Genomic DNA, 27000 nt, shown 5'->3' on the forward strand with positions numbered 1-27000 from the left:
TTGGAAGTCGTTAGCTACCGCAACTGTACAAGAAGATGTAGAAATTATATGCGGTCGTGTACAGTATGAAAAATAAGAACATTTAACTTGTTTGCCTATTAAGTTATGCTGAATCACGCCATTGTCAAATCTTGACACTTTCGCATTCCAATGAACGTACCTAGCGACAATTGTGGCAGTAATATTCATCAAACAAGACATAAGTGTTGCTCTCGTATTGCGTCATGAACCGTACGATTTAGCAAAAGACGACCACGAAGGGACTCGAACCCTCAATCTTCTGATTCGAAGTCAGACGCCTTATCCATTAGGCCACGCGGTCTATATAACGAATGACCGCGTTTTTGATATCTAAATGCTACTACTATTTAACCTTAGATCAAAGATGATGTAATATGAAGAAAGAATTTTAGGCGATGTCATGGCAACCCCGGCTAGCTGTGCTCATGCGCAGAAACACGCAATCGGGTCTAATGGTCTTATCGCGCCGTTATCAATGGCACTCCTTCGATAATGAAAACGTGTCAGTTTGTCACTTTCACGAGGTTGGAGTAATAACAAATTAGGTTACTTAAGACATTAGCTAGAGAAGATTTCGAGAAAATTAAACGAAGGAATAATTTTTCACTTTTCTCATTGAATCTGATCTGGCGGACTCACCAAACACAATGCTTTGTTTGTAAATTATCTGAGTGTTGGAGTGTGCCCCGGGCTATCTGTAAATGGGAAAAAACTAGATAATCGTGCCATCTGGCTTGCTTAATATAAGGAATTTACTTCTACTTTTGATACTTAAGTACATTTTAGCAATTACATTTATTTTTGATACTTAAGTATTTTTTAAACGAAATACTTTTAGACTTTTACTTAAGTAGTATTTTACATGGTGACAAACTTTTATTCAAGTCATTTTCCATTAAAGTCTCTTTACTTTACCTTAAGTATGACAATTGGCAACGTTTTCCACCACTGTGTGCGCGCCTCCATTAATCATTCCACCAGCCAATTAATCAAATAATTAACCATCAATATACATTTTCAGAGTAATATAACAAAATCCACAGAGACATATTTTCATTCCAATGCTTTAATTGCACAGAGCAGACATGTAAGTCAATGATACAGAGTGCCACAATACGAATGACTCAGTTCAATGAGAGAGAGATAATGTGGCTTGCTACAATGACAAAACCTGTGATGCCGAAGGCTAACTAATATCCTCATAAAACTAATAACATGCTCATTCATCTGAATGAATTTTTTATTTAACTAGGCAAGTCAGTTAAGATCAAATTCTTATTTACACTGACAGCCTACACCGGCCAAACCTGGGCCAATTGTGCACCGCCCTATGGGACTCCCAATCATGGCCGGTTGTCCAGCCTGGAATCGAACCAGGGTGTCTGTAGTGACATCACTAGCACTGAAATTCAGTGCCTTAAACCGCTGCGCCACTCAGGAGCCCAAAAGATTTAGTAGATAAATAAAAACAAATATGACTTGATTTTCATTCTAAAGCTGTAGCCTATCAATAATGAATACAATCACATATAGGCACCATGGCAGATAAGTGTCGTTATCATGAATCAATGCTCACAGAGACACACAATAATGGAATAAATACACAAGCAATAATAAGTAAATATCCATGTATAAATACACAATACTTTTTGTTTTTTTTAAGTGCAATCAGTAAAACATTACAGTGCAGAGAAAACCAAGGAGCCTTCAAAAAGGATAGAATGTTCCATAAGAATGGGATGTCCACTTTTGATTGGCTCCCCGTTAGGAAGGGTGGACGTGTAAACCGCTTCATTTTGTTGTCTCTTATTGGAATATAGAACATATTCTGTTACCATTGCTATGACACAGTGTCATTATCTCCTTGCACTGAAGAGCTTCAGGCTGAGCAGGCTTTTGTTCCAGCCCAGCAGAATACCTGAATGCTGGGCTGGAACAAAAGCCTGCACCACACACTGCAGCCCTCCAGAACCAGGAGGGAACTTTGCTATGACAGACTGACAGTTAGCCTCCACAAGACGTCATGCCCTTTTTCTTCACTCAGCAACACTTGAGTGACCTTGGGAGAAAAATGTGCCTCTGCTTGTACCTGGCACATACAACTCATTATAAACTGGGTGGTTCCAGCCCTGAATGCTGATTGGCTGACAGCCGTGGTATATCAGACCGTATACCACAGGTATGACAAAACATTTATTTTTACTGCTCTAATTACATTGGTAACCAGTTTATAATAGCAATAAGGCACCTCGGGGGTTTGTGATATATGGCCAATATACCACGGCTAAAGGCTGTGTCCAGGCACTCCACTTTGTGTCGTACCTAAGAACAGCCCTTAGCTGTGGTATATTGGCCATATACCACACCCCCTCGTGCCTTAATGCTTAATTATAACACTGTGGAGAAAACAATAACTCGTTTCTGGTTTAAATGATTCAGTTGATTTCTCTGTAACAACTTTTCTTTTCTCATTCCACAATCCACAGTTTTGATCTCACGCCAAATCCTGTGGCTGCTATAAAGGTTTGAAGCTTCAGTTGAGTTTAAGACCTTGAGTGAGTTAGCTCTAAATCAAATCAAATTATATTCGTCACATGCTTTGTAAACAACAGGTGTGGACTAACAGTGAAATGCTTAGTGACGGGCTCTTCCCAACAATGCAGAGAGAAAGAAAATAGATAAATAATAGAAAAGTAAAACATGTAATAATACAAGTTATAATCGATTATATTTCCTGTATACTGCAGGTTCATTGTTGTGTACATTTTCTCCTGTCATATGGTATGGCATTACATTGTGAATATTTCACATACATAAAAAGTAATGCAAAATACGCTATAACATTCATGATAATAAGGAAAGGTGATTGGAGTTATGGACCATGCTAGAGTGGCTAATGCCTAAAATGTTTACCCCTGGCTGAACGCGGGGCGCAACATCAGGAAGTTGCATTAGCCACTCGAGCATGGTGGTAGAAAACGTGTTTCATAAAGAAAGTATGTTTTCTTCCACCTTAAATTAAATCGAGTTAAGTAGGAGAATGGAGAATGTACGAACTGGTCGTCGGGAGACACGAGTGTATTACCAGCTGGGCATATCAAGCCCAGACAATAGTGGAGTCCAACAAGTTGAGGGTGACAGTTATCATACCTGTGTGACCTGTGTGACCTGTGTAACGGTAGCAAAAGGCAGCTGTGTTAGATCTCACTGGCAAAGCTAGGCAGGTGCTAATAGCATTAGTAGTAGATTGGTTTAAGTAGCATATTGTTTGATTGGTAACTATAGTAACAGAAGCAGTCCACAGGAGGTTCCTTAGTTTGTGAAAACTGGCTTGTTCTAATTGCTGGAGCGGAATCATTTGGAATGGTATCAAATACATGGTTTCCAGTAGTTTGATGCCATTCCATTTTCTCCGTTCCCGGGCATTATTATGAGCCGTTCTCCCCTCAGCAGCCTCATGTGAAGCAGACAGGAGACCAGACCCCATACAGAAGCCTACTCATGAGTGCTACACATCGGTAGAGTACGAGGCAAATTCCTCCTCTAATCTCAAGCGCTTTGAGCATGGAAAAAGCACTGCACTACCAAACCAATCCAGTGTCATCATTTATTTGCTGGACTTGCCAGACTTGCTGGCTTTGGTGGCTTTGACGTCCATCTTGGTCTTCTGAATACGCGAAAAGATCTCCTTGAACAGAGCTTTGTACTCTGGCGCGCTCTGGCCCAGTCGTTTATCCACCGCCTCCACCTGCTTACTGATGCTTTCCATTACCTCGGGGGTGGAGGGGGACTGGGTGGGGGAGGGCGGGGGTGCAGAGGTGGGGCCCATGGCACAGTCCTTCATGGAGGGGTCCCTGGAGACGGGCCGCGAGGTCTGCACCCCCGCGTGGCACATGGACTCCTCGTGGCGCCGGCACTTCCCTAACAGCTCCTCATACTTCTCCAGCAGAGCGTGGTACTGCTCGTCCACCTCCCTCAGGATGGACATTCCTCTCTTACGGACGCTGTTGGCGTGGATCGCGTAGCTCCCTCTTCTCCTCCCGGACGCGTCCCTTGCCACGATGGCATTCAGTGCCGTGTCGCTGCAGCTCTTCCTGACGGGGCTGGAGGCAGGTAACAACTCTCCACCTAAGCCTCCTCCCCCCTCGCCCCCGCCCTCCTCCCTGAACCCTCCACCCACTTCTCCTCCCTCCCCCTCCAGGGTGTCTGTCTCGGGGGTGTTGTTGAGGAGGGTCTGGGTGAAGCCCACGCCGTCATCTTCGCTGCTCAGGAGGAGGGTCCTCGCCCGTCGGAGCTGCTGGAGTTCCTGGAGCTCTGCCTCTAGTTCACGAACCCGTGCCTGGCAGCTCTCTGCACCCTGTCAATCAATCAATGAGTCAACGAGTCAATCAGTCAGTTAGTCAGACAGTCAATAAACCAATCACTCAATATTTGTATTCTCTCAAAAAAGAGGGAGAGTTAGGAGCCCTGCTATATTTAAGTTAGGAACAAGTATCAGTATCACTCATTGGATTGAAACCATTTAGTAGAACATGCAACCATAAAAGAAACGGAGGAATGAATATTAAATGGAGTTGAAATAGGAGTGATTCTGACCAGCACACGTGACTCCAGACGAGAGAACTCCCCCAGGAGGACGTGACACTCTCTCTCCACCCCCTCCCTGCGACCCCGCTCCGCCCTCACGGCCGAGCGCAGCGCCGACACCGCCTCTCTCAGACGCTCGTTCTCCTCCTCTGCTGGCTGGCGCTTAGTCTCTGAGGTGAAGCTGTCTGAGCGGCCCACCACAAACCCATCCTCATACCTGACGGACAGACAGAGATAGAGACACACAGTTCCACACAATATCAGCTAAAATCCTAACATTGCTGAGCCTCTCATATTAAACAACCATCCTTCCTGTATTTTCTTTTGTCTTGCCAACTAAACGATGTGGCACAGACAAGGGTTCACACACTACAAGATTCTTTACTTGGTCGTGAGAATTCTCGATTACCAACACACTGTCTCGCGAAAAACAATGATGGCGATTAGATTGTTAAAGTAGCTAGAACAAAGCAGCCTCAAACGTTTTCAGTCAGACATTCACACCTGCCACATTGAGTTGAAATATTTAGCCAACATTTTTTGGAGTTGAATAACATTTGCCTGTGAACTTCAGAGCTGTAACGATTTGACACTTTGGTTTAAAGGCAAGTACAGAACACCTAACAACAGTAGTCATGGTTCCTGCTGGAGAGTCGACACATTCTGGGTGATGTGATACAACGTCATCATCTCACTGGCTTCTTCTCTGGCCAGCTCTCATTGGCTATTGATGATCGCCGTACTCACACTACTAGAGCATTGCAGATTTTATGCCGATAAAATCAAACGTCTGAAAATCTCGGGACGTCTGGTACGGCTCAAAGACGGGATCGGTAGCCCTCAGATTGTGTCTCTGACCCGCTTACATTAAACGAGCGTCAGGCCCCCTCCGAGTAGGTAACGACGTGGATTTTGTCTCCGATCACAAAAACTTGTCTGGGACAGCTAAATCGGGGCCAAAATCGTGTAGTGTACACCCGCCTTTACTTGTACCTGCCAGACAGACAAGCGCAATACATAGTCTAGGGACCTTGAGATCCAGTAACCAAAGATGTGAGTGTGACTGCTATGAGCCCTCACTTGGGTGCGGTGCAGAGTTCCCTAAGGCAGGGGAAGGAGGCGATGGTTTTGCGTCGTTCCCTCTTCTCCCTCCGGACCCTGAGCTGCTCCAGGGAGTGGAGCTGTTCCACCTGCCCAGAGAGAGACTCCACCTGGGTCTGCAGGGTCTCGATGGTCCCCGTCAACCTGGGAGAACCAGGGAAGAGAGAAATGGGGTTAGTGTGTTTGTGTACGTGCGTTTGACGCTGTGCGTCCGTCCAGCTCACCTCTCCATCTTATGTTGCGAGGCCTTGCTGTCCAGTACCAGGGTGCAGTTGGTGAGCTCCAGTTCTCTGGCTGTCCCATCTAGCTGCTCGTACACCTTAGCATGTTGCTCATTCATTTCCCTCAGCACCTCCAGCTGCTTAGCCAGGTACTGCACAGAGAGAGACATACTGTATATATATCCTGTACACACACATATACATATATATCACAGGAGGTTGGTGGCACCTTAATTGGGGAGGACGGGGTCGTGGTAATGACTGGAGCGGAATGTTCTCACTTTGTCATTATGGGGTGTTGTGTGTAGATTCATGCGGGGGAAAAACTATTTAAATCAATTTTAGAATAAGGCTGTAACGTAACAAAATGTGGAGAAAGTCAAGGGGTCTGAATACTTTCCAAAAGCACTATATACAGTACATTAAAACAGATGGGGGCATGTTCCACTACCCCTAAGCCATTAGGGCGATGGACGCTTTCTGGCAATAGTATTGCTGGGTAAGGGCAACACTTCTATTCCCTCCACTGGTTACTCTAAAACCCCTTGGTCATGAACTCAGTGAACCATTTCACTATATTAGGATCAGCCAGCAGGGTCAAAGAGTTACTGAGGCATTAGGTAGGCCACAGAACTATGGCCAGCCACCACAGCAGAGAAGAGCCAACATCCTACAACTCTGCTCAGTCAACATGTAGATTGTCATCCAATCTACACCTAATTTATGGGTAGAGGTTACATAGTTAGTAGTTAGGGAAAGGGGGATACCTAGTCAGTTGTCCAACTGAATGTATTCAAGTAGAATGTGTCTTCTGCATTTAACCCAAAGCCTCTGAATCAGAGAGGTGCAGGGGTCTGCCTTAATCAGCACCCATGGCACAGTGGGTTAACTGCCTTGCTCAGGGGTAGAACAGGTTTTTGCCTTGTCAGCTCAGGGATTCAATCCAGCAACCTTGTGGTTACTGGCTCAACGCTCTAACCACTAGGCTACCTGCCACCCCAGTTGAGATGTGGGTAGAGGTTATGTTAGAGTTTAGATTGTTGAGATGTGGGCAGTGTTTGGAACCGGTTCAGCAAACAGAACCAGAAATGGGAAAATAATTTATTTTTCGAGGAACAGAACCAGAACCGAGAACAAAAGTGATCTATACTGTTCTGGAACATAACCTTAATTTTAAAAATATGGGAACCGGTTAAAAATTGTATTTTATGTTCTGGGCATTTTTTTCCAGTCCCACAAAAACACAACAAAGAGCCTATGCAAAGCCCTCACTGTCACTATGAAACTTATTCCAGTGTCTTCCTGAAATTTTTGCCAGTGTGTGTAGGCTACCTTCCCCATAATCTACAGTAGCTACTGACGTTACAGGCAGAAATTAGGGAGAGAAGAATGGATTAACCTTTTCAATGCTATTTAAGGATACTACAGTTAACACGTTTCACATTGGATTTATTAACTACAGAAAGGTAAGACGTGTTTTTATTTTAATTCTGGTGCCGCTCTGCACACACAAGCTAGTTTGTTAGCTAGTTCTGGTCTAGCTCACGAAAACTCTAAGCAGGCATTATGTGTATGTGTAATGTAATGGAACTGAAAATAAATGATTTCACCTTTATTTAACCAGGTAGGCTAGTTGAGAACAAGTTCTCATTTGCAACTGTGACCTGGCCAAGATAAAGCATAGCAAATTGACACATACAACAACAGAGTTACACATGGAATAAACAAAACATAGTCAGTAATACAGTAGAACAAAAGCAAACAAAAAGTCTATATACAGTGAGTGCAAATGAGGTAAGATAAGGGAGTTAAGGAAATAAATAGGCCTTGGTGGCGAAGTAATTACAATATAGCAATTAAACACTGGAATGGTAGATGTGCAGAAGATGAATGTGCAAGTAGAGTTATTGGGGTGCAAAGGAGCTAAATAAATAAATAAATACAGTATGGGGATGAGGTAGGTAGATAGATGGGCTGTTTACAGATGGCCTATGTACAGGTGCAGTGATCTGTGAGCTGCTCTGACAGCTGGTGCTTAAAGCTCGTGAGGGAGTCTCCAGCTTCAGTGATTTTTGCAGTTCGTTCCAGTAATTGGCAGCAGAGAACTGGAATGAAAGGCGACCAAAGGAGGAATTGGCTTTGGGGGTGCCCAGTGAGATATACCTGCTGGAGCGCATGCTGCGAGTGGGTGCTGCTATGGTGACCAGTGAGCCGAGATAAGGCGGGGCTTTACCTAGCAGAGACTTGTAGATAACCTGTAGCCAGTGGGTTTGGCGATGAGTATGAAGGGAGGGCCAACCAACGAGAGCGTACAGGTCGCAGTGGTGGGTAGTGTATGGGGCTTTGGTGACAAAACGGATGGCACTGTGATAGACTGCATCCAGTTTGTTGAGTAGAGTGTTGGAGGCTATTTTATAGATGACATCAACAAAGTCGAGGATCGGTAGGATGGTCAGTTTTACGAGGGTATGTTTGGCAGCATGAGTGAAGGATGCTTTGTTGCGATATAGGAAGCCGATTCGAGATTTAATTTTGGATTGGAGATGCTTAATGTGAGTCTGGAATGAGAATTTACAGTCTAACCAGACACCTAGGTATTTGTAGTTGTCCACGTATTCTAAGTCAGAGCCGTCCAGAGTAGTGATGCTGGACGGGCGGGCAGGTGCTTGCAGTGATCGATTGAATAGCATACATTTAGTTTTACTTGCATTTAAGAGCAGTTGGAGGCCATGGAAGGAGAGTTGTTTGGAAGCTTGTCTGGAAGTTAGTTAACAGTGTCCAAAGAGGGGCCAGAAGTATACAGAATGGTGTCGTCTGCATAGAGGTGGATCAGAGAATCACCAGCAGCAAGAGCGACATCATTGATGTATACAGAGAAGAGAGTCGGCCCGAGAATTGAACCCTGTGGCACCCCCATAGAGACTGCCAGAGGTCCGGACAACAGGCCCTCCGATTTGACACATTGAACTCTATCAGAGAAGTAGTTGGTAAACCAGGCGAGGCAATCATTTGAGAAACCAAGGATGTCGAGTCTGCCAATAAGAATGTGGTGATTGACAGAGTCGAAAGCCTTGGCCAGGTCGATGAATACGGCTGCACAGTAATGTCTCTTATCGATGGCGTTTATGATGTCGTTTAGAACCTTGAGTGTGGCTGAGGTGCACCCATGACCAGCTCTGAAACCAGATTGCGTAGCAGAGAAGATACGGTGGGATTCGAAATGGTCCGTAATCTGTTTGTTAACTTGGCTTTCGAAGACCTTAGAAAGACAGGGTAGGATAGATATAGATCTATAGCAGTTTGGGTCTAGAGTATCTCACCCTTTGAAGAGGGGGATGACCGCGGCAGCTTTCCAATCTTTGGGAATCTCAGACGATACGAAAGAGAGGTTGAACAGGCTAGTAATAGAGGTTGCAACAATTTCGGCATATCATTTTAGAAAGAGAGGGTCCAGATTGTCTAGCCCGGCTGATTTGTAGGGGTCCAGATTTTGCAGCTCTTTCAGAACATCAGCTATCTGGATTTGGGTGAAGGAGAAATGGTGGGGGATTTGGCGTGTTGCTGTGGAGGGTGCCAGGCAGTTGCTGTGGAGGGTGCCAGGCATGGTTGGGGTAGCCAGGTGGAAAGCATGGCCAGCCGTAAAAAAATGCTTATTGAAATTCTCAATTATCGTGGATTTATCGGTGGTGACAGTGTTTCCTAGCCTCAGAGCAATGGGCAGCTGGGAGGAGGTGCTCTTATTCTCCATGGACTTTACAGTGTCCCAGAACTTTTTTTGAGTTTGTACTACAGGATGCAAATTTCTGATTGAAAAAGCTAGCCTTAGCTTTCCTAACTGCCTGTGTATATTTGTTCCTAACTTCCCTGAAAAGTTGCATATCACGGGGGCTATTCGATGCTAATGCAGAACGCCACAGGATGTTTTTGTGCTGGTCAAAGGCAGACAGGTCTGGAGTGAACCAAGGACTATATCTATTCCTAGTTCTACATTTTTTGAATGGGGCATGCTTATTTAAGATGGTGAGGAAGGCACTTTTAAAGAATAACCAGGCATCATCTACTGACGGGATGAGGTCAATGTCATTCCAGGATACCCCGGCCAGGTCAATTAGAAAAGCCTGCTCGCAGAAGTGTTTTAGGGAGCGTTTGACAGTGATGAGGGGTGGTCGTTTGGTCGCAGACCCATTACGGATGCAGGCAATGAGGCAGTGATCGCTGAGATCTTGATTGTAAACAGCAGAGGTGTATTTGGAGGGCGAGTTAGTTAGGATGATATCTATGAGGGTGCCCATGTTTACAGATTTGGGGTTGTACCTGATAGGTTCATTGATAATTTGTGTGAGATTGAGGGCATCAAGCTTAGATTCTAGGATGGCCAGGGTGTTAAGCATGTAGACGGGGGCAATCAATTCACATATGGTATCGAGGGCACAGCTGGGGGCAGAGAGTGGTCTATAGCAAGCGGCAACAGTGAGAGACTTGTTTCTGGAAAGGTGAATTTTTAGAAGTAGAAACTCGAAGAGTCATGACCAAGGGCTAGCTCTGGTCCAACGTTAGTTATGCCAACTCTCTGAAGTTCAAAGACATTCAAAGTTCTTTCATAGAAGCCGCTCCTCTGTAGGTATAATTATGTGGGCCTAATTCAGACAATGCATGTCATCACAAGATGCCCAGCGCTTCAAGCCCAGCGCTCTCCTCACCCGCAAAATTTCAATGCATGTACATAGCTTGCCTGCTCCATAGCAAGCTGCTCTAGCCATCAGTGAAGTAATTTAATGTCGAGATAAATGTAAAAATTCAAAAAAATTATGATATCCGAGGTTAAAAAGGAACAGAAAGGAATTTTTTTCTGGGTTCGAATCGGTTCAAAACTTTATTTTGCTGTGGAACGGATTGAAAAAAAAGAATGGTTTGGTTCAGAAAGAAACGATTGGAAAATTATTTAGGTTCCAACACCTGGATGTGGGTAGAGGTTACTATGTGGGTAGAGTTTAGACTATTGTGATGCATCAAAGGAGCTTTTGAAACTTGGCCCTCCTACCTCAATCTCCTGCACCTGCTCCTCATTGGTGATGTATATCTGCTGTAGAGAATCCTCCAGCTCCTTGTTCCTCTCCAACAGAGTCTTCCCAAGCTCTGCTGCCAGGTGGAGGTCTTGAGAGAGAGTGGGAGGGAGGGAGGGGGAGGTAGGTAGGGAGGAGGGGGAGAGAGAGGTAGAGCAATGTAGGGGGAGGGAAGGAGGAAGAGAGAAAGAGAGAGAGAGAGAGAAAACAAAAAGATAATTACTTCACACATTGGAAAGAATTAACAAAAAACTGAGCAAACTAGAATGCTATTTGGTCCCAAACAAAGAATACACAGTGGCAGAATACCTGACCACTGTGACTGACCCAAACTTAAGGAAAGCTTTGACTATGCACAGACTCAGTGAGTATATGCCTTGCTATTGAGAAAGGCCACCGTAGGCAGACCTGGCTCTCAAGAGAAGACAGGCTATGTGCACACTGCCCACAAAATGAGTTGGAAACTGAGCAGCACTTCCTCATTTCCTGCCAAATGTATGACCACATTAGAGACATATTTCCCACAGATTACACAGGCCCACAAAGAATTCGAAAACAAACCCAATTTTGATAAACTCCCATATCTATTGGGTGAAATACCAGTGTTCCATCACAGCAGCACGATTTGTGACCTGTTGCCACAAGAAAAGGGCAACCAGTGAAGAACAAACACCATTGTAAATACAACCTATATTTATGTTGATTTATTATCCCTTTTGCACTTGAACTATTTGCACATAATAAGACATTTGAAATGTCATAATTATTTTGGAACTTTTGTGAGTGTAATGTTTACTGTTCATTTTTTTATTGTTTATTTCACTTTTGTTTATTATCTATTTAACTTGCTTTTGCAATGTAAACACATGTTTTCCATGCCAATAAAGCCCTTACATTGAAATTGAGATAGATAGAGGGGGGGAGAGAGATGGAGAGAGATGGAGGGGGGTGGAAGTTGGGAGAGAGAGATAAGGGATAGAGAGATTAGAGATGGCTAGGGCCATGGGAGACGGAGATGGAGATGAGGGGGGAGAGAAAGAGCTTTTACATTTTGAGAGAAAGAGCTGTAACAAACTGTCTAAATAAGAGAGCATCAGGAACAGGTTTTCCTTTGCTGGTCCAAAGATGTCAGTGAAGATACTAAAAATAGTTTTTGAGTCTGCACTCGTCCCTATGACAGCGCTGTTCATACTGTAACATGATGATTCACTTAAGCAATAAGGCCAGAGGAGGTGTGGTATATGGCCAATATACCACGGCTAAGGGCTGTTCTAATGCACAACGCAACCTCGGAGTGCCTGGATACAGCCCTTAACCGTGGTATATTGGCCATCACAAACCTCCGAGGTGCCTTATTACTATTATAAACTGTTTACCAACGTAATTAGAGCAGTAAAAATAAATGTTTTGTCATACCTGTGGTATATGGTCTGATATACCACGGCTGTCAGACAATCAGCATTCAGGGCTGGAACCACCCAGTTTATAATTTGGAATCACATTTCTATGTTCAGCAGGCTTCTAAGAGCGTCTGCAAACAGAACTTTTAAACATTAAAACATTCCACCTTAGGTCTCCCGGTTGATGCAGAAGTCTAAGGCACTGCATCGTAGTGTTGCAGAGTCACTACAGCCTGGTGTTCACAACCGTTGTCCGGGTTAGGGGACGGTTTGGCTGTGGGTCTTTACTTGGCTCATCTCGCTCTAGCGACTACTTGTGGCGGGCCGTTGCCTGCAAGCAGACACGGTTGTCAGTTGAACAGTGTTTCCTTCGATGCATTGGTGTAGCTGGCTTATGGGTTAAGTGAGCGGGTGTTAAGAAGCAGAACGCTTGGCGGGTCATGTTTCGGAGGACGCATGACTCAACCTTCGCCCTCTGTTGGGGATGATGAGACATGATCGCAATTGGATATCATGAAAAAGGGAGCAAATTTTTTTTAACAAAAAAATATCATATTCCACCTTCATTCCTCCCTGAGATACACATAGATGAACAAGCTCATTCTAGAGAGAAAGAGAGGGATACAAAGAAAGGGGGAGTGGGAGATACAAATAAAGGGAGAGAGAGAGAGACAACGCTAGAAAGAAAAAGTATCTCTGTCAGTGACGATCTGAGATGTTTCACCCTTGTATCTCAGTCTGTGAAGGTCTGCGATGTCTGCCAAGATCATCAGAAGACAAGACACCACTTCTCCACGGAGTCAAAATATTATGCAGTATGTCTCTCTGCAGCAGGGAGGAGGGGGAGCTAATGTCTAAAGTAGAAAGTGACAGGATATGAAGTTGCTGTTAGATTATGCATTTTATTCACATGCAAGCAGAGTGTGGGCTCAAACAAAAACGTGTAGTCAAGTACACCCTGGAACAGGATCGAAGAACACTGCTCTAGTAGTGAAGCAATACAAGACACTAACAATCAGTCTAGAATACTTATCTCTTTCATTTTATGGTAAAATGGTGCAGAGTGGGGAAAAAACGAATTGAGAGATATTCTCATCGATTAGGGGTCAAACAGGAGTGGAAGGGACTGTATTCTGCCTTCAGAGTGAATCAGTCGGATTCATAGTCTATATTTTCAGGTCTGACACAGCAGCGAGATACGTTTTGTGTTTTGGGACCTTTGGTCATATCTGAGAAGGGAAAACACACAACAACTCAATGGAAACACCATCACTCTCATTGTAGAGACTGAGCTGAGCTGACAGTAAAACTCTGAGGTTGAGAGTGATGAACAATGGGATCACTGACCAACACTTCAGTTATCTGATAATCAGAGTTCATTCTAATCAGAATCTGATCTTCAACGAGAGAGAACACAGTATGTTTGTTGTTTTGAAGAGTGTTCAGAAACAGAAAGAACAGACAGGGGAGATGGCAAGCTCGCACACACACACACACACACACACACACACACACACACACACACACGGGAATTTGTTGCACACATGTCGTTTTGTTCCAGTGCTTGCTTTTCAACCATGCTGTCTCCTCTTTCTTATTGTCCTGTCTTGTCCTGTCTTCCCTCAATTAAACTAATGAGGAGAAAAGCAGTCTGCTGCCAGCTCCTCTCTGGCATGGGCTTATACATAGACCTGCCTGCTGCACTCACAGCTAATTAACTCCTGTGGGGCCTCTGCTACTACACAGGTATCTGTGAATGGGTGTTGACCCTTCCAGCACTATGCACAGCACATTCAATCCTACGTTGAACGTTACTTAACCAATTCCTATTTCCTGACTGCTAATTCCCATTCCCATTCCAATTCTAAGGCCGATTCAATCCTCACTAAACGATAACATTCAGGAAGAGAACACTGAGAAGTCACTCCTCAAAGGGTTAAACTCGCTAACAACGAGGAGGCTGCTTCCAGTCATAGAAATAGAATCTCATTCTAGTTATATGGATTCAGTGCTGTCCCACTGCTCCGTTAGAATAAGGCAGTGGGAAAAGGGACTGTGTATAACAGAAAAGGGCCTATTAGAATGGGGCTAAGGGACCGTGTATAACAGAAAAGGGCCTATTAGAATGGGGCTAAGGGACTGTGTATAACAGAAAAGGGCCTATTAGAATGGGGCTAAGGGACCGGGTATAACAGAAAAGGGCCTATTAGAATGGGGCTAAGGGACCGGGTATAACAGAATAGGGCTAATTAGAATGGGGCAAAGGGACTCTGTATAGAATAGAATAGGGAGATGAGTCCCACAGTGGGTGTTCAGAGGGGGATGAGTCCCACAGTGGGTGTTCAGAGGGGTGTCATAACTCTCCTGTGAAGATCTGAAGGAGGTTGCAGTGGGTCCACTCTACAGCACCCTCTCTCTCTCCTGCAGAGGGAGATGGGGCCGCTTTATGGCGGTCGTAAAATACTCTGCCTCTGGGTTAAGTAGTATGGGAGATTGAAATGTAACTGTGGAACGCAGAGAGAGAGACACACACTTGGACATCAAAAGGTTGAATAATTGAACAGCATTTCTGCATTCCAAGCAGTTGGAGTGGTCCGTGGACACTGAAGGGACAGTCATGTCGAGTTTGTTTCATTTGGTGACCTCATGAAGGACAGGAAACACACATTACTGTGTCTTTGGTTGTGTACACTTCTCAATTATGGGGTTTACATCTAAATGTTGTATAAAATATATGATCAAATATTAAACTATGTGAGAAGATGAAATGTGATGTTAACTTTATATGAAAACAATGATCTTGTTTTGAAGGTTAACTAATCAGCGACACCCCGTGAGCACAGACATTTACATCGACGTCATGGAACGCCCCCTTTTCTAATAAAAGGACTCGTGACAAAATGTACATTTAGTCAAGATAACGCCGGGGCAGGGTCCCCATGTTGAAATGGCTAAAACTCCAAACCAAAACACGCCGGGTGATGCTGGTGTGTGAAGTGGTTCAAACTACAACTCTACCAAAGGACAAGACCAGAGAACATTGAGATCATCCCCGCTGAAATGGTGACGAAATCTACAAACTAAAGACCAATTATTCAGTCTGCAGCTGTTTAAATTCTTTAGTCTGGTAAACACATCCGATCTAAGAACATTTCCCAAATCTCACTCTGACGTATCCATTATAACCTACAACTACGACAGACTTTGATCTCTGGTGGACAAACCAGAGGCTTTCTGTCAACTGTCTATTATCCAGCAGATGGACCGGCGATCACAGAGAGAGACAACAAAGGCATTGTGACGACCCTCCCACTCTGTCTGCCGTATTCTCTCTTTGTACTTGTTTCCTTATTAGGATGCCGGTGGGCGGAGTTGGGAGGGCTCAGGTGTGTCCCAGGATAAATGCACCTCTTCCCCATTCATTGGGGAGACTCTCTCCTTCATAGATATTTTTGTGGCCTTTTGGTTGTTTGCTTTGGCACCTTTCAACACCCCGCATTATCACATTTATGCATGCAAAACACTCATTTACACTACTGATTACACACACACCATTGTTAATTGCATTTAGGTTACCTCAGTTAATAAATATATATATTTTGTTATTCCTTGTCTCCACGATGTCTCCCTTTTTGTTAGGAACTTTGAGCTGGTTTGTGACAGCACACACTCGTAAATATGTAAATTGCTATTTATTTTCTAATGAGCAGTTGTTCATGTTCAACGTATTAGCATTTCATGAGTGTAGTTATCAACTGTATTATTTGGAATCCACTCTAAGTTCCCGCTCTTGAACTGTCCCCACCCCTTTCCTTTGTCTACCAAGCCGTCATATCGGTTTAGCCCACTAGGGACTTTTCTATCATGTCAGTAACTGATGTATGACCTATTTGTGTGTGTGTTTATGTAATTCTGTGAGTGATTAGTTAGTTAGTAAATATATAATTAAGCCCATTTGTAAATCGCTGATTCATGATCTATGTTAGGGTTTGTGCAGATATCCAAGGGTTTGTGACGTTTAGTAATGAGACTGATGTAACAATACATTAACAGAAGACTGTAATCGATAAGATAATAAAATATCTGAAGAGTTATATTTGGGAAATTGAAACTCTATACAAAATGTTCCCATGGTGCCCCGACTTCCTAGTTAATTACTATTCCGTGATTAGTTTAATTACGTAATAATTACACATAGAGAATTGATTTGATAAATATTACACACAGTCTTCACATTTAATGACAGCAAACGTTACGACAGGGGGGTGAGTCCCACAGTGGGTGTTCAGAGGGGGATGAGAGACAAGAGACAGAGAGAGAGAGAGAGGGAGGAGGTGAGCACTGTGTTTCTCTGCAACATGAAACATCCTAATCAATACCCTCCACAGACCACTGTCTCCAAACACGGACACCAGGAAGTCAACTCCCCCCTGAAGGACGACATCACCACCCAGACCCAGTGACTGAGACATAATGGAATGAATTGTGTGCATTTCCTGCATGGGCTATCAGGCCAACGCAATGGTTATCTTTTGTTATGTTTTAGCAGTGTCAGTTACACTGGCATATTGTCCTCAGGGGAAGATTCACACTCCTGTCACAACCAACTGACTGACTCTCACACTCACACACACACACACACAGTACAGTCTGGGTATCAGAGCCACTGTCTCTGAGCCCTGTCATCAGATCAGTTGGGGCTTAGTGCTGGGGAGTCAAACATTGAAACGACACAGAACTGTTGGTGGCAGAAAAACATGTAATACAACTGTAGCATGTGTGTGTGTGTGTGTTCGTGTGTGTGTGTGTGTGTGTGTGTGTTCGTATGTGTGTGTGTGTGTACACGTGAAAGGAAACACCCCTGGTTTGGAATGTGCCCAGCCTTTCTGAGCACTGTGTTGTTTTTATAGTTACATATCTCCCATAGGATTCACCGGAATATGGAAAACAAGACCTCTCCCTGTTTTGTCCTCCTTCTCTCCTTCCTACTTTCCCTCTTTCCTTGTGTAACCGATGTGAAATGGCTAGTTAGTTAGCGGTGGTGCGCGCTAATAGCGTTTCAATCGGTGACGTCACTCGCTCTGAGACTTGAAGTAGGGTTTCCCCTTGCGTCGCAAGGGCCGCGGCTTTTGTGGCGCGATGGGTAACGTTGCTTCGTGGGGTGTCAGTTGTTGATGTGTGCAAGGGTCCCTGGTTCGAGCCCGGGTTGGGGCGAAGAGAGGGACGGAACCTACACTGTTACACTTGTCTGCAGAAAAGCTGTGAAGCAGGCCAACCCCTTCAGTATGACTTCCCTGCAGTCTTCAGTCAATCCCATAGTGAGCTCAAATTCTGTGTACAAATGATGCAGCACAAATTGTTATCTGCAGGATAACAAGGAAAGAAAATGTGTGTTTGGAGACGTAGAGAGGTGGTTGTTGAAGAGATGGTAAAGCTGTAATAACAGCAGGTACGTGGAGACGTAGAGGTGGTTGTTGAAGAGATGGTAAAGCTGTAATAACAGCAGGTACGTGGAGACGTAGAGAGGTGGTTGTTGAAGAGATGGTAAAGCTGTAATAACAGCAGGTACGTGGAGACGTAGAGGTGGTTGTTGAAGAGATGGTAAAGCTGTAATAACAGCAGGTACGTGGAGACGTAGAGGTGGTTGTTGAAGAGATGGTAAAGCTGTAATAACAGCAGGTACGTGGAGACGTAGAGAGGTGGTTGTTGAAGAGATGGTAAAGCTGTAATAACAGCAGGTACGTGGAGACGTAGAGGTGGTTGTTGAAGAGATGGTAAAGCTGTAATAACAGCAGGTACGTGGAGACGTAGAGGTGGTTGTTGAAGAGATGGTAAAGCTGTAATAACAGCAGGTACGTGGAGACGTAGAGGTGGTTGTTGAAGAGATGGTAAAGCTGTAATAACAGCAGGTACGTGGAGACGTAGAGGTGGTTGTTGAAGAGATTGTAAAGCTGTAATAACAGCAGGTACATGGAGACGTAGAGAGGTGGTTGTTGAAGAGATGGTAAAGCTGTAATAACAGCAGGTACGTGGAGACGTAGAGGTGGTTGTTGAAGAGATGGTAAAGCTGTAATAACAGCAGGTACGTGGAGACGTAGAGGTGGTTGTTGAAGAGATGGTAAAGCTGTAATAACAGCAGGTACGTGGAGACGTAGAGAGGTGGTTGTTGAAGAGATGGTAAAGCTGTAATAACAGCAGGTACGTGGAGACGTAGAGGTGGTTGTTGAAGAGATGGTAAAGCTGTAATAACAGCAGGTATGCGACGTTACAACCCTGTCATCAGATGTAAAGTCCAGCTCTGCTAATCAATCAGGTCCCAACAGGCCTCAGCTGGTCTGGGCACATAGCTTTAGCTCAGAGTTTGGCCTAGAGCCAGCTTTGGTCTGTGTTACAAAGGGTTCCAAGCATGATCATTGATATGTTTTCCTCATCACGTAGTGTTTCTAGAATACTAGGAAATGTCTGCGTCTGTATTGTAGATGGAACACATTTGCTGATTCCTTACGGTATAGAACAGCAGGTTGCCTCGCTGCACCAATAAATGCCTGCTTTGATGCTAAGCATGGAAGTTGTCTTCTTCATCTGATTATTACCACATCTCAATCTGCCAAACCTTCTGGCTAAATAGCACCTCTGATGATAACAGGATGCACCAGACAGATGTGAAGAGATGAAGGCTGGGTGCTGGGTGCAGAGAGGAAGGCTGGGTGCAGAGAGGACGGCTGGGTGCAGAGAGGAAGGCTGGGTGCAGAGAGGACGGCTGGGTGCAGAGAGGATTCTGGGTGCAGAGAGGAAGGCTGGGTGCAGAGAGGAAGGCTGGGTGCAGAGAGGAAGGCTGGGTGCAGAGAGGACGGCTGGGTGCAGAGAGGACGGCTGGGTGCAGAGAGGACGGCTGGGTGCAGAGAGGACGGCTGGGTGCAGAGAGGACGGCTGGGTGCAGAGAGGACGGCTGGGTGCAGAGAGGACGGCTGGGTGCAGAGAGGATTCTGGGTGCAGAGAGGAAGGCTGGGTGCAGAGAGGAAGGCTGGGTGCAGAGAGGACGGCTGGGTGCAGAGAGGACGGCTGGGTGCAGAGAGGACGGCTGGGTGCAGAGAGGACGGCTGGGTGCAGAGAGGACGGCTGGGTGCAGAGAGGACGGCTGGGTGCAGAGAGGACGGCTGGGTGCAGAGAGGACGGCTGGGTGCAGAGAGGACGGCTGGGTGCAGAGAGGACGGCTGGGTGCAGAGAGGACGGCTGGGTGCAGAGAGGAAGGCTGGGTGCAGAGAGGAAGGCTGGGTGCAGAGAGGAAGGCTGGGTGCAGAGAGGAAGGCTGGGTGTAGAGAATGGGAAAGAGAAATGGGGCTTGTTCTCTTCTGATCTTTCTCCTCTCTCTCTCTCATGGCTCATCCTGTCTTCATCCTTTTATCTTCTACTGTTTCTCCATTTCCCTCACTCTTCTTCTTTCTGAATAAAGAAGATACGTCAGCCTTTATTTTTATCCTCAGTTCTACTGATGTGTCCACACACTCAGTTCCCCCTCCTGCCCGCTCTCTCAGCAGCTACTCTTCCTGGGGTCCAGCCAAATGAAGGCAGTTTATACAATTTTAAACACATTACAACACATTCACAGACTGTGTGCCCTCAGGCCCCTACTCCACCACTACCACATATATACAGTACAAAATCCATGTGTACATGTGTGTATAGTGTGTGTGTATAGTGTGTGTGTGTATAGTGTGTGTGTATAGTGCGTATAGTGTGTATAGTGTGTATAGTGCGTGTGTATATAGTGTGTGTGTGTATAAGACCAGATCAAGAACAGGGTCAAAGCATTACCTGGTTCGAATCCCCGAGCAGACTAGGTGAATACTCTGTCGATGTGCCCTTGAGCAAGGCACTTAAACCTAATTGCTCATGTAATTCGCTCTGGAAAAGAGCGTCTGCTAAATGAGTCAAATGCAAATGCATCATCTGCTCTCAGCCTGTGGCAGATATCCTAATAATTGGAACAAAGAGAGAAGTGATAAGAGAGATTAGGAATGAGTGATGCATGGCAGGGAGCGAGGGAAGGGAGAGGCAGGGAGCGAGGGAAGGGAGAGGCAGGGGGCGAGGGAAGGGAGAGGCAGGGGGCGAGGGAAGGGAGAGGCAGGGGGCGAGGGAAGGGAGAGGCAGGGGGCGAGGGAAGGGAGAGGCAGGGGGCGAGGGAAGGGAGAGGCAGGGGGCGAGGGAAGCGAGAGGCAGGGGGCGAGGGAAGCGAGAGGCAGGGGGCGAGGGAAGCGAGAGGCAGGGTGCGAGGGAAGCGAGAGGCAGGGAAAGAGAGAAGCGAGAGGCAGGGAGCGAGGGAAGGGCGAGGCAGGGGGCGAGGGAAGGGAGAGGCAGGGGGCGAGGGAAGGGAGAGGCAGGGGGGAGGGCAGGGGGAGGGAAGGGAGAGGCAGGGGGCGAGGGAAGGGAGAGGCAGGGGGCGAGGGAAGGGAGAGGCAGGGGCGAGGGAAGGGAGAGGCAGGGGGCGAGGGAAGGGAGAGGCAGGGGCGGAGGGGGGCGAGGGAAGGGGAGAGGCAGGGGGCGAGGGAAGGGAGAGGCAGGGGGCGAGGGAAGGGAGAGGCAGGGGGCGAGGGAAGGGAGAGGCAGGGGGCGAGGAAGGGAGAGGCAGGGGGCGAGGGAAGCGAGAGGCAGGGGGCGAGGGAAGCGAGAGGCAGGGGGCGAGGGAAGCGAGAGGCAGGGGGCGAGGGAAGCGAGAGGCAGGGGGCGAGGGAAGCGAGAGGCAGGGGGCGAGGGAAGCGAGAGGCAGGGGGCGAGGGAAGCGAGAGGCAGGGAGCGAGGGAAGCGAGAGGCAGGGAGAGAGGGAAGCGCGAGGCAGGGAGCGAGGGAAGGGCGAGGCAGGGAGCGAGGGAAGGGCGAGGCAGGGAGCGAGGGAAGGGCGAGGCAGGGAGCGAGGGAAGGGCGAGGCAGGGAGCGAGGGAAGGGCGAGGCAGGGAGCGAGGGAAGGGCGAGGCAGGGAGCGAGGGAAGGGCGAGGCAGGGAGCGAGGGAAGGGAGCGAGGGGAGCGAGAGGCAGGGGGCGAGGGAAGCGAGAGGCAGGGGGCGAGGGAAGCGAGAGGCAGGGGGCGAGGGAAGCGAGAGGCAGGGAGCGAGGGAAGCGAGAGGCAGGGAGCGAGGGAGGGGAGCAAGAGGCAGGGAGCGAGAGGCAGGGAGCGAGAGGCAGGGAGCGAGAGGCAGGGAGCGAGAGGCAGGGAGCGAGGGGCAGGGAGCGAGGGGCAGGGAGCGAGGGGAAGGGAGCGAGAGGCAGGGAGCGAGAGGCAGGGAGCGAGAGGCAGGGAGCGAGAGGCAGGGAGCGAGAGGCAGGGAGCGAGAGGCAGGGAGCGAGGGAAGGGAGCGAGGGAAGGGAGCGAGGGAAGGGAGCGAGAGGCAGGGAGCGAGGGAAGGGAGGGAGAGGCAGGGAGCGAGAGGCAGGGAGAGGCAGGGAGCGAGAGGCAGGGAGAGGCAGGGAGCGAGGGAAGGGAGAGGCAGTGAGCGAGGGAAGGGAGAGGCAGGGAGCGAGGGAAGGGAGAGGCAGTGAGCGAGGGAAGGGAGAGGCAGGGAGCGAGGGAAGGGAGGGAGAGGCAGGGAGCGAGAGGCAGGGAGAGGCAGGGAGCGAGAGGCAGGGAGAGGCAGGGAGCGAGGGAAGGGAGAGGCAGTGAGCGAGGGAAGGGAGAGGCAGGGAGCGAGGGAAGGGAGAGGCAGTGAGCGAGGGAAGGGAGAGGCAGGGAGCAAGGGAAGGGAGAGGCAGGGAGCGAGGGAAGGGAGAGGCAGGGAGCGAGGGAAGGGAGAGGCAGGGAGCGAGAGAAGCGAGAGGTAGGGAGCGAGAGGCAGGGATTGAGGGAAGCGAGAGTCAGGGAGCGAGAGGCAGGGAGCGAGAGGCAGGGAGCGAGAGGCAGGGAGTGAGGGAAGCGAGAGTCAGGGAGTGAGGCAAAGAAAAAGAGTGATGTAGTGAGGAAGAGGGGAGAGATATGAAATAGACCTAATGCTGGCAAGAAGTGCAAAGTTGTTTGACAAGCTGTGATTGGCTACAGCTCAGCAGATACATTACCGGCAGCTTGGGATATGCATTTAGGATGGGATATACAGCCAGAAGAGGACTGGCCACCCCTCATAGCCTGGTTCCTCTCTAGGTTTCTTCCTAGGTTTTTGGCCTTTCTAGGGAGTTTTTCCTAGGGAGTTTTTCCTAGCCACCGTGCTTCTTTCACATGCATTGCTTGCTGTTTGGGGTTTTAGGCTGGGTTTCTGTACAGCACTTTGAGATTTCAGCTGATATACGAAGGGCTATATAAATAAATGTGATTTGATTTAAACGAGTGTCATCCAAAATGAAGCTTATTGTGCCAACAGCATTATATGATGTACTGTTTTAGCTTTTGTTTCAGGTGTAATATACGTGTCTTAATGTGTTTAGACCCAAGGAAAAGTAGCTGCTGCCTTGACAGGAACTAATGGGGATCCATAATAAACCCCAGGAAGAGTAGCTGCTGCCTTGGCAGGAACTAATGGGGATCCATAATAAACCCCAGGAAGGGTAGCTGCTGCCTTGACAGGAACTAATGGGGATCCATAATAAACCCCAGGAAGAGTAGCTGCTGCCTTGGCAGGAACTAATGGGGATCCATAATAAACCCCAGGAAGAGTAGCTGCTGCCTTGACAGGAACTAATGGGGATCCATAATAAACCCCAGGAAGAGTAGCTGCTGCCTTGGCAGGAACTAATGGGGATCCATAATAAACCCCAGGAAGAGTAGCTGCTGCCTTGACAGGAACTAATGGGGATCCCTAACAAACCCCGGGAAGAGTATCTGCTGCCTTGGCAGGAACTAATGGGGATCCCTAACAAACCCCAGGAAGAGTAGCTGCTGCCTTGGCAGGAACTAATGAGGATCCCTAACAAACCCCAGGAAGAGTAGCTGCTGCCTTGGCAGAAACTAATGAGGATCCCTAACAAACCCCAGGAAGAGTAGCTGCTGCCTTGGCAGGAACTAATGGGGATCCATAATAAACCCCAGGAAGAGTAGCTGCTGCCTTGACAGGATCTAATGGGGATCCATAACAAACCCCAGGAAGAGTAGCTGCTGCCTTGGCAGGAACTAATGGGGATCCATAATAAACCCCAGGAAGAGTAGCTGCTGCCTTGACAGGAACTAATGGGGATCCATAATAAACCCCAGGAAGAGTAGCTGCTGCCTTGACAGGATCTAATGGGGATCCATAACAAACCCCAGGAAGAGTAGCTGCTGCCTTGGCAGGAACTAATGGGGATCCATAATAAACCCCAGGAAGAGTAGCTGCTGCCTTGACAGGAACTAATGGGGATCCATAATAAATACAAATACAAATTGAATTCAGACTAATAGCGGTTCTGCTGAATGATGGTGTTTACACAGTCTATACAGTCCAGGTCAAGTAGGTTATCTTTATGCAAATATCATATATGGTCCCATAGAATTAATGTGGAACGGAAGTGATTCACAAGGCCTGGACTGTAGTTGACTAGGCTACTGCAAAAAATATATTTGGGGAATAGCCTATGACTTAAAACAGTACACTGTAACAAATTGCTGTAAATTTACAGCAACACATTCACAGTTAGCTACTGTAATTCTATATGTTTCACAGTTAGGTACTGTAATTATATATTACAGTACAGTACTGTAAAAAGCAATGTATTATGAGGGCTCAATGGTGCTCCGCTACACTGCTGTAAAATCGTACAATACAATTTTACAGTAAATACTGTATTACCCTGTATATTTACAGCAGCATACTGTGAATTATGCTGCATTGTCGGAAAATGTTGTGGGCAGCGAAATAATCTCTGGCTCATTAACTATTCTGGTGGATCTGCAAGTCTGCAAATCAAGCATGTTTCATGGCTTTGTTGGCCCGTGTATGCTCGGTCTCAACCAATCACTTACTTATTGATTATGTTCAACTGACAAGTTCAGTTCTTATTGAATTATGGGGACATGGACATGACAGTCTACGGGCCTTGAAAGTCACCACATTCTAAAAGGAAAACATAATATGTAACGCTTGAATGAGGAAATCAATAAAACCTAATTGCCTGCATAAACAAGGTTAAGTGATCCCTAATCAGTATTGCAACCTACAAAGAACAAATTGCATTGCATTGATGACAGCCGAAATCTACTGACTTCTATTTATGGTTAATTTATTACATTGTAACCCATTGTTTGCAATCACCAACAGACCACTGTGCAGAGCATTTGGTTTTTCTTGCAACATTGTGACAACAGCAGGGAAATGCTTTTCCCCATCCACGTCCCAAAGGCCCTAGAAATCCCTAAAAATAAATTCATGTCAGAAAGTAGCAAAATATTCAATCGCGGTTGCACATTTCGAAGAGCACTGCCATTACTATTACTATTTGTCAAGTTGCACGGACAAATGTACCTTCGCATACGGATCTAGAAGCCTTCCATCATAAAGGCCTTTGTTTGGGAAGAATATCTGAGCTCGCCAATAACGAACCGCTACCCGGTGCATTGACATAGGGGATGCGGTTGGCTGCAAACGGCGTTCCCATATGCGTCGTTACTTACCCGATTCGAGATCTTGCTGGTCGTACCATGGCTCTTCCTCGTCGGTGACAAATTCCTCCATTCCTAGCATCGAGACACGGATACCACCATCCGCCTTGTCCTGGAACCCAGCAAAGACGTGTCTACCAGCCGGCTACACATTCAGGCACACACCCAATTCCGCTGTCCGCCCGCCTCTGGAATAACGTCAGCTCATCTTTCTTCAGATTCTGAACGCAGCCGCCACACTCGAATGAGGAAAGAGCTGTGACGTTAACCGATGAAGCAGGCTAAATATATATATATTTTTCTTGGCAGCAGATTAAACAAAATGACACATAAAGACAAGAGACTCGAACACTGTTTTAAACCATGCAGTGTGAATTGCCCAATTATTGTTTCTTATAGACCCCTTTCTAGTACACGACACACTGACGTCATGCACAGATGCGCGAGACTCTTGGCTGCAGTAAGAAAGCCATGGCCATCTGCACCCATTCAATATAGCCTAGATTTACGGTTCTATTTCTTCTAAACAAAATCACTTTCTGGGGGTTCTCATACGCTTACACTGATGATTTGATTCCAGCTTGAACAGTCACTAAGATTGTTTGGTTGTGATCTTTGCAAAATAACTATTTTGGATGCATTAGTTGTTAGCTAGAATGCTAACGCTCATTGACATAGGCTGTAGCAAAAGCTAGCCAAAGAGCCATTTTACTGGTTGGTGTTGAACTGTTTTTGTAAAAGTATAATGCAGTTGATTTGCGATGATGACAAACATTATACTAAGCAGGACATTCATACGATTCCAATTAGAATCCCAAAGTAGTGTGAAATGCACTCATAAGCAACATGTAAATAGATGGATTTTTCTTTGCCTTCGCTCTATAAGTTGGTGTTCTGCCACCAACTTGCGTGCATCACCCTCACGCGGCAGTGTTTGCAAACTCAGAAACAGGTCTGTTCGGGGCTTTGTTTGGTCTAAAGTAAAACAGGGTTGTTAACACATGTGTGTTTCTGTCTCTGTTACTCCCACCTCTCGCTCTCTCTCAATCCCCCGTCCCATCCTGTTCTAAGAACCGCTAGTGAGAGAATGTGTAGTTTACAGACGTGGCAGATGTCTCAATTGTCTCTCCCTCTTCCTCCTTTCCTAACACTATTACAAACGGGGCACAGCAGAGCGGATGTTTTGACTGTGCACAGCAGATATCAGATCGGAATTTTAACACAGACAGTTTTACATTTAACACTTTCTTAGAAATTATGTGTTCAACTAACACTTTTCAAAGTGCTGATAGACTAACACCCTGAGAGTGTGTCCCTAACTCCGACTTAAATTAACACAGTAACTTGTTTTGGGGTGTTGTTTTAACACTGTAGGGTGTGAAGCCTTATTTACATATTGATTTCCCAGGGTGCCTTTCCAGTAAATGTTTGAGTTACCAGTAACACCTATGACTGTGTTTGCTAGTCACAGATACATTGTTGTTGCTTTCAGTCACGTAGCCTTGACCAAGTGAGTGACCAAGTCTTAATGACAATACATGACATATATCATAAAGACATACTAAATTTCAAACCCACTGGTGTTAACCCCTCTAGAATCAACACTCAGAAATAACACTGGTGTTAACCCCACCAGAATCAACACTGAAATATAACACTGGTGTTAACATCACTAGAATCAACACTCAGATATAACACTGGTGTTAACCCCACTAGAATCAACACTCAGATATAACACTCGTGTTAACCCCACCAGAATCAACACTCAGATATAACAGGCCTACACATACACTATTATGCTACATGCAAGAAATTCATGCATTGAAATACATCACGTTGTAGCTGTGTTGCCCGAGGGCCAATTGAGTAGCAGTGAATCACGCTATTGAGTATCATTCACATCCCCTGAATTACCCCCCAGGTGTGCAGCAGAGCAGACAATATGTAATGTCACGTTTGAGTATTACACACATACATCACCACCAGGGGGCAATCCAACCTTTCAGTTCCACCAACCACCACCAAAACAGTCAGCTTGATGTGGTTCTCTCTCA

The 27000-nt window shown here is 46.5% G+C and overlaps 1 protein-coding gene and 1 non-coding gene across 2 annotated transcripts; both read right to left on the reverse strand.

Annotated features, from left to right (window-relative positions):
• Positions 1 to 249: 249 nt before the first annotated feature.
• On the reverse strand, positions 250 to 322 carry trnar-ucg (transfer RNA arginine (anticodon UCG)). The gene has a single exon. It is a non-coding gene; the product is annotated as a tRNA-Arg (tRNA).
• Positions 323 to 2342: 2020 nt separating this feature from the next.
• On the reverse strand, positions 2343 to 25290 carry LOC115156225 (cerebellar degeneration-related protein 2-like). The gene is made up of 6 exons (XM_029703655.1): positions 24959 to 25290; positions 10972 to 11084; positions 5934 to 6082; positions 5689 to 5853; positions 4618 to 4825; positions 2343 to 4378 (listed from the first exon to the last, which is right to left on the reverse strand). Exons 1-6 carry the CDS (start codon positions 25026 to 25028, stop codon positions 3629 to 3631), a joined length of 1455 nt encoding a protein of 484 aa, XP_029559515.1. The 5' UTR covers positions 25029 to 25290; the 3' UTR covers positions 2343 to 3628.
• Positions 25291 to 27000: the final 1710 nt, after the last annotated feature.

This window comes from Salmo trutta, chromosome 2 (genome assembly GCF_901001165.1).
Source record: "Salmo trutta chromosome 2, fSalTru1.1, whole genome shotgun sequence".
Lineage (NCBI taxonomy): Eukaryota > Metazoa > Chordata > Actinopteri > Salmoniformes > Salmonidae > Salmo > Salmo trutta.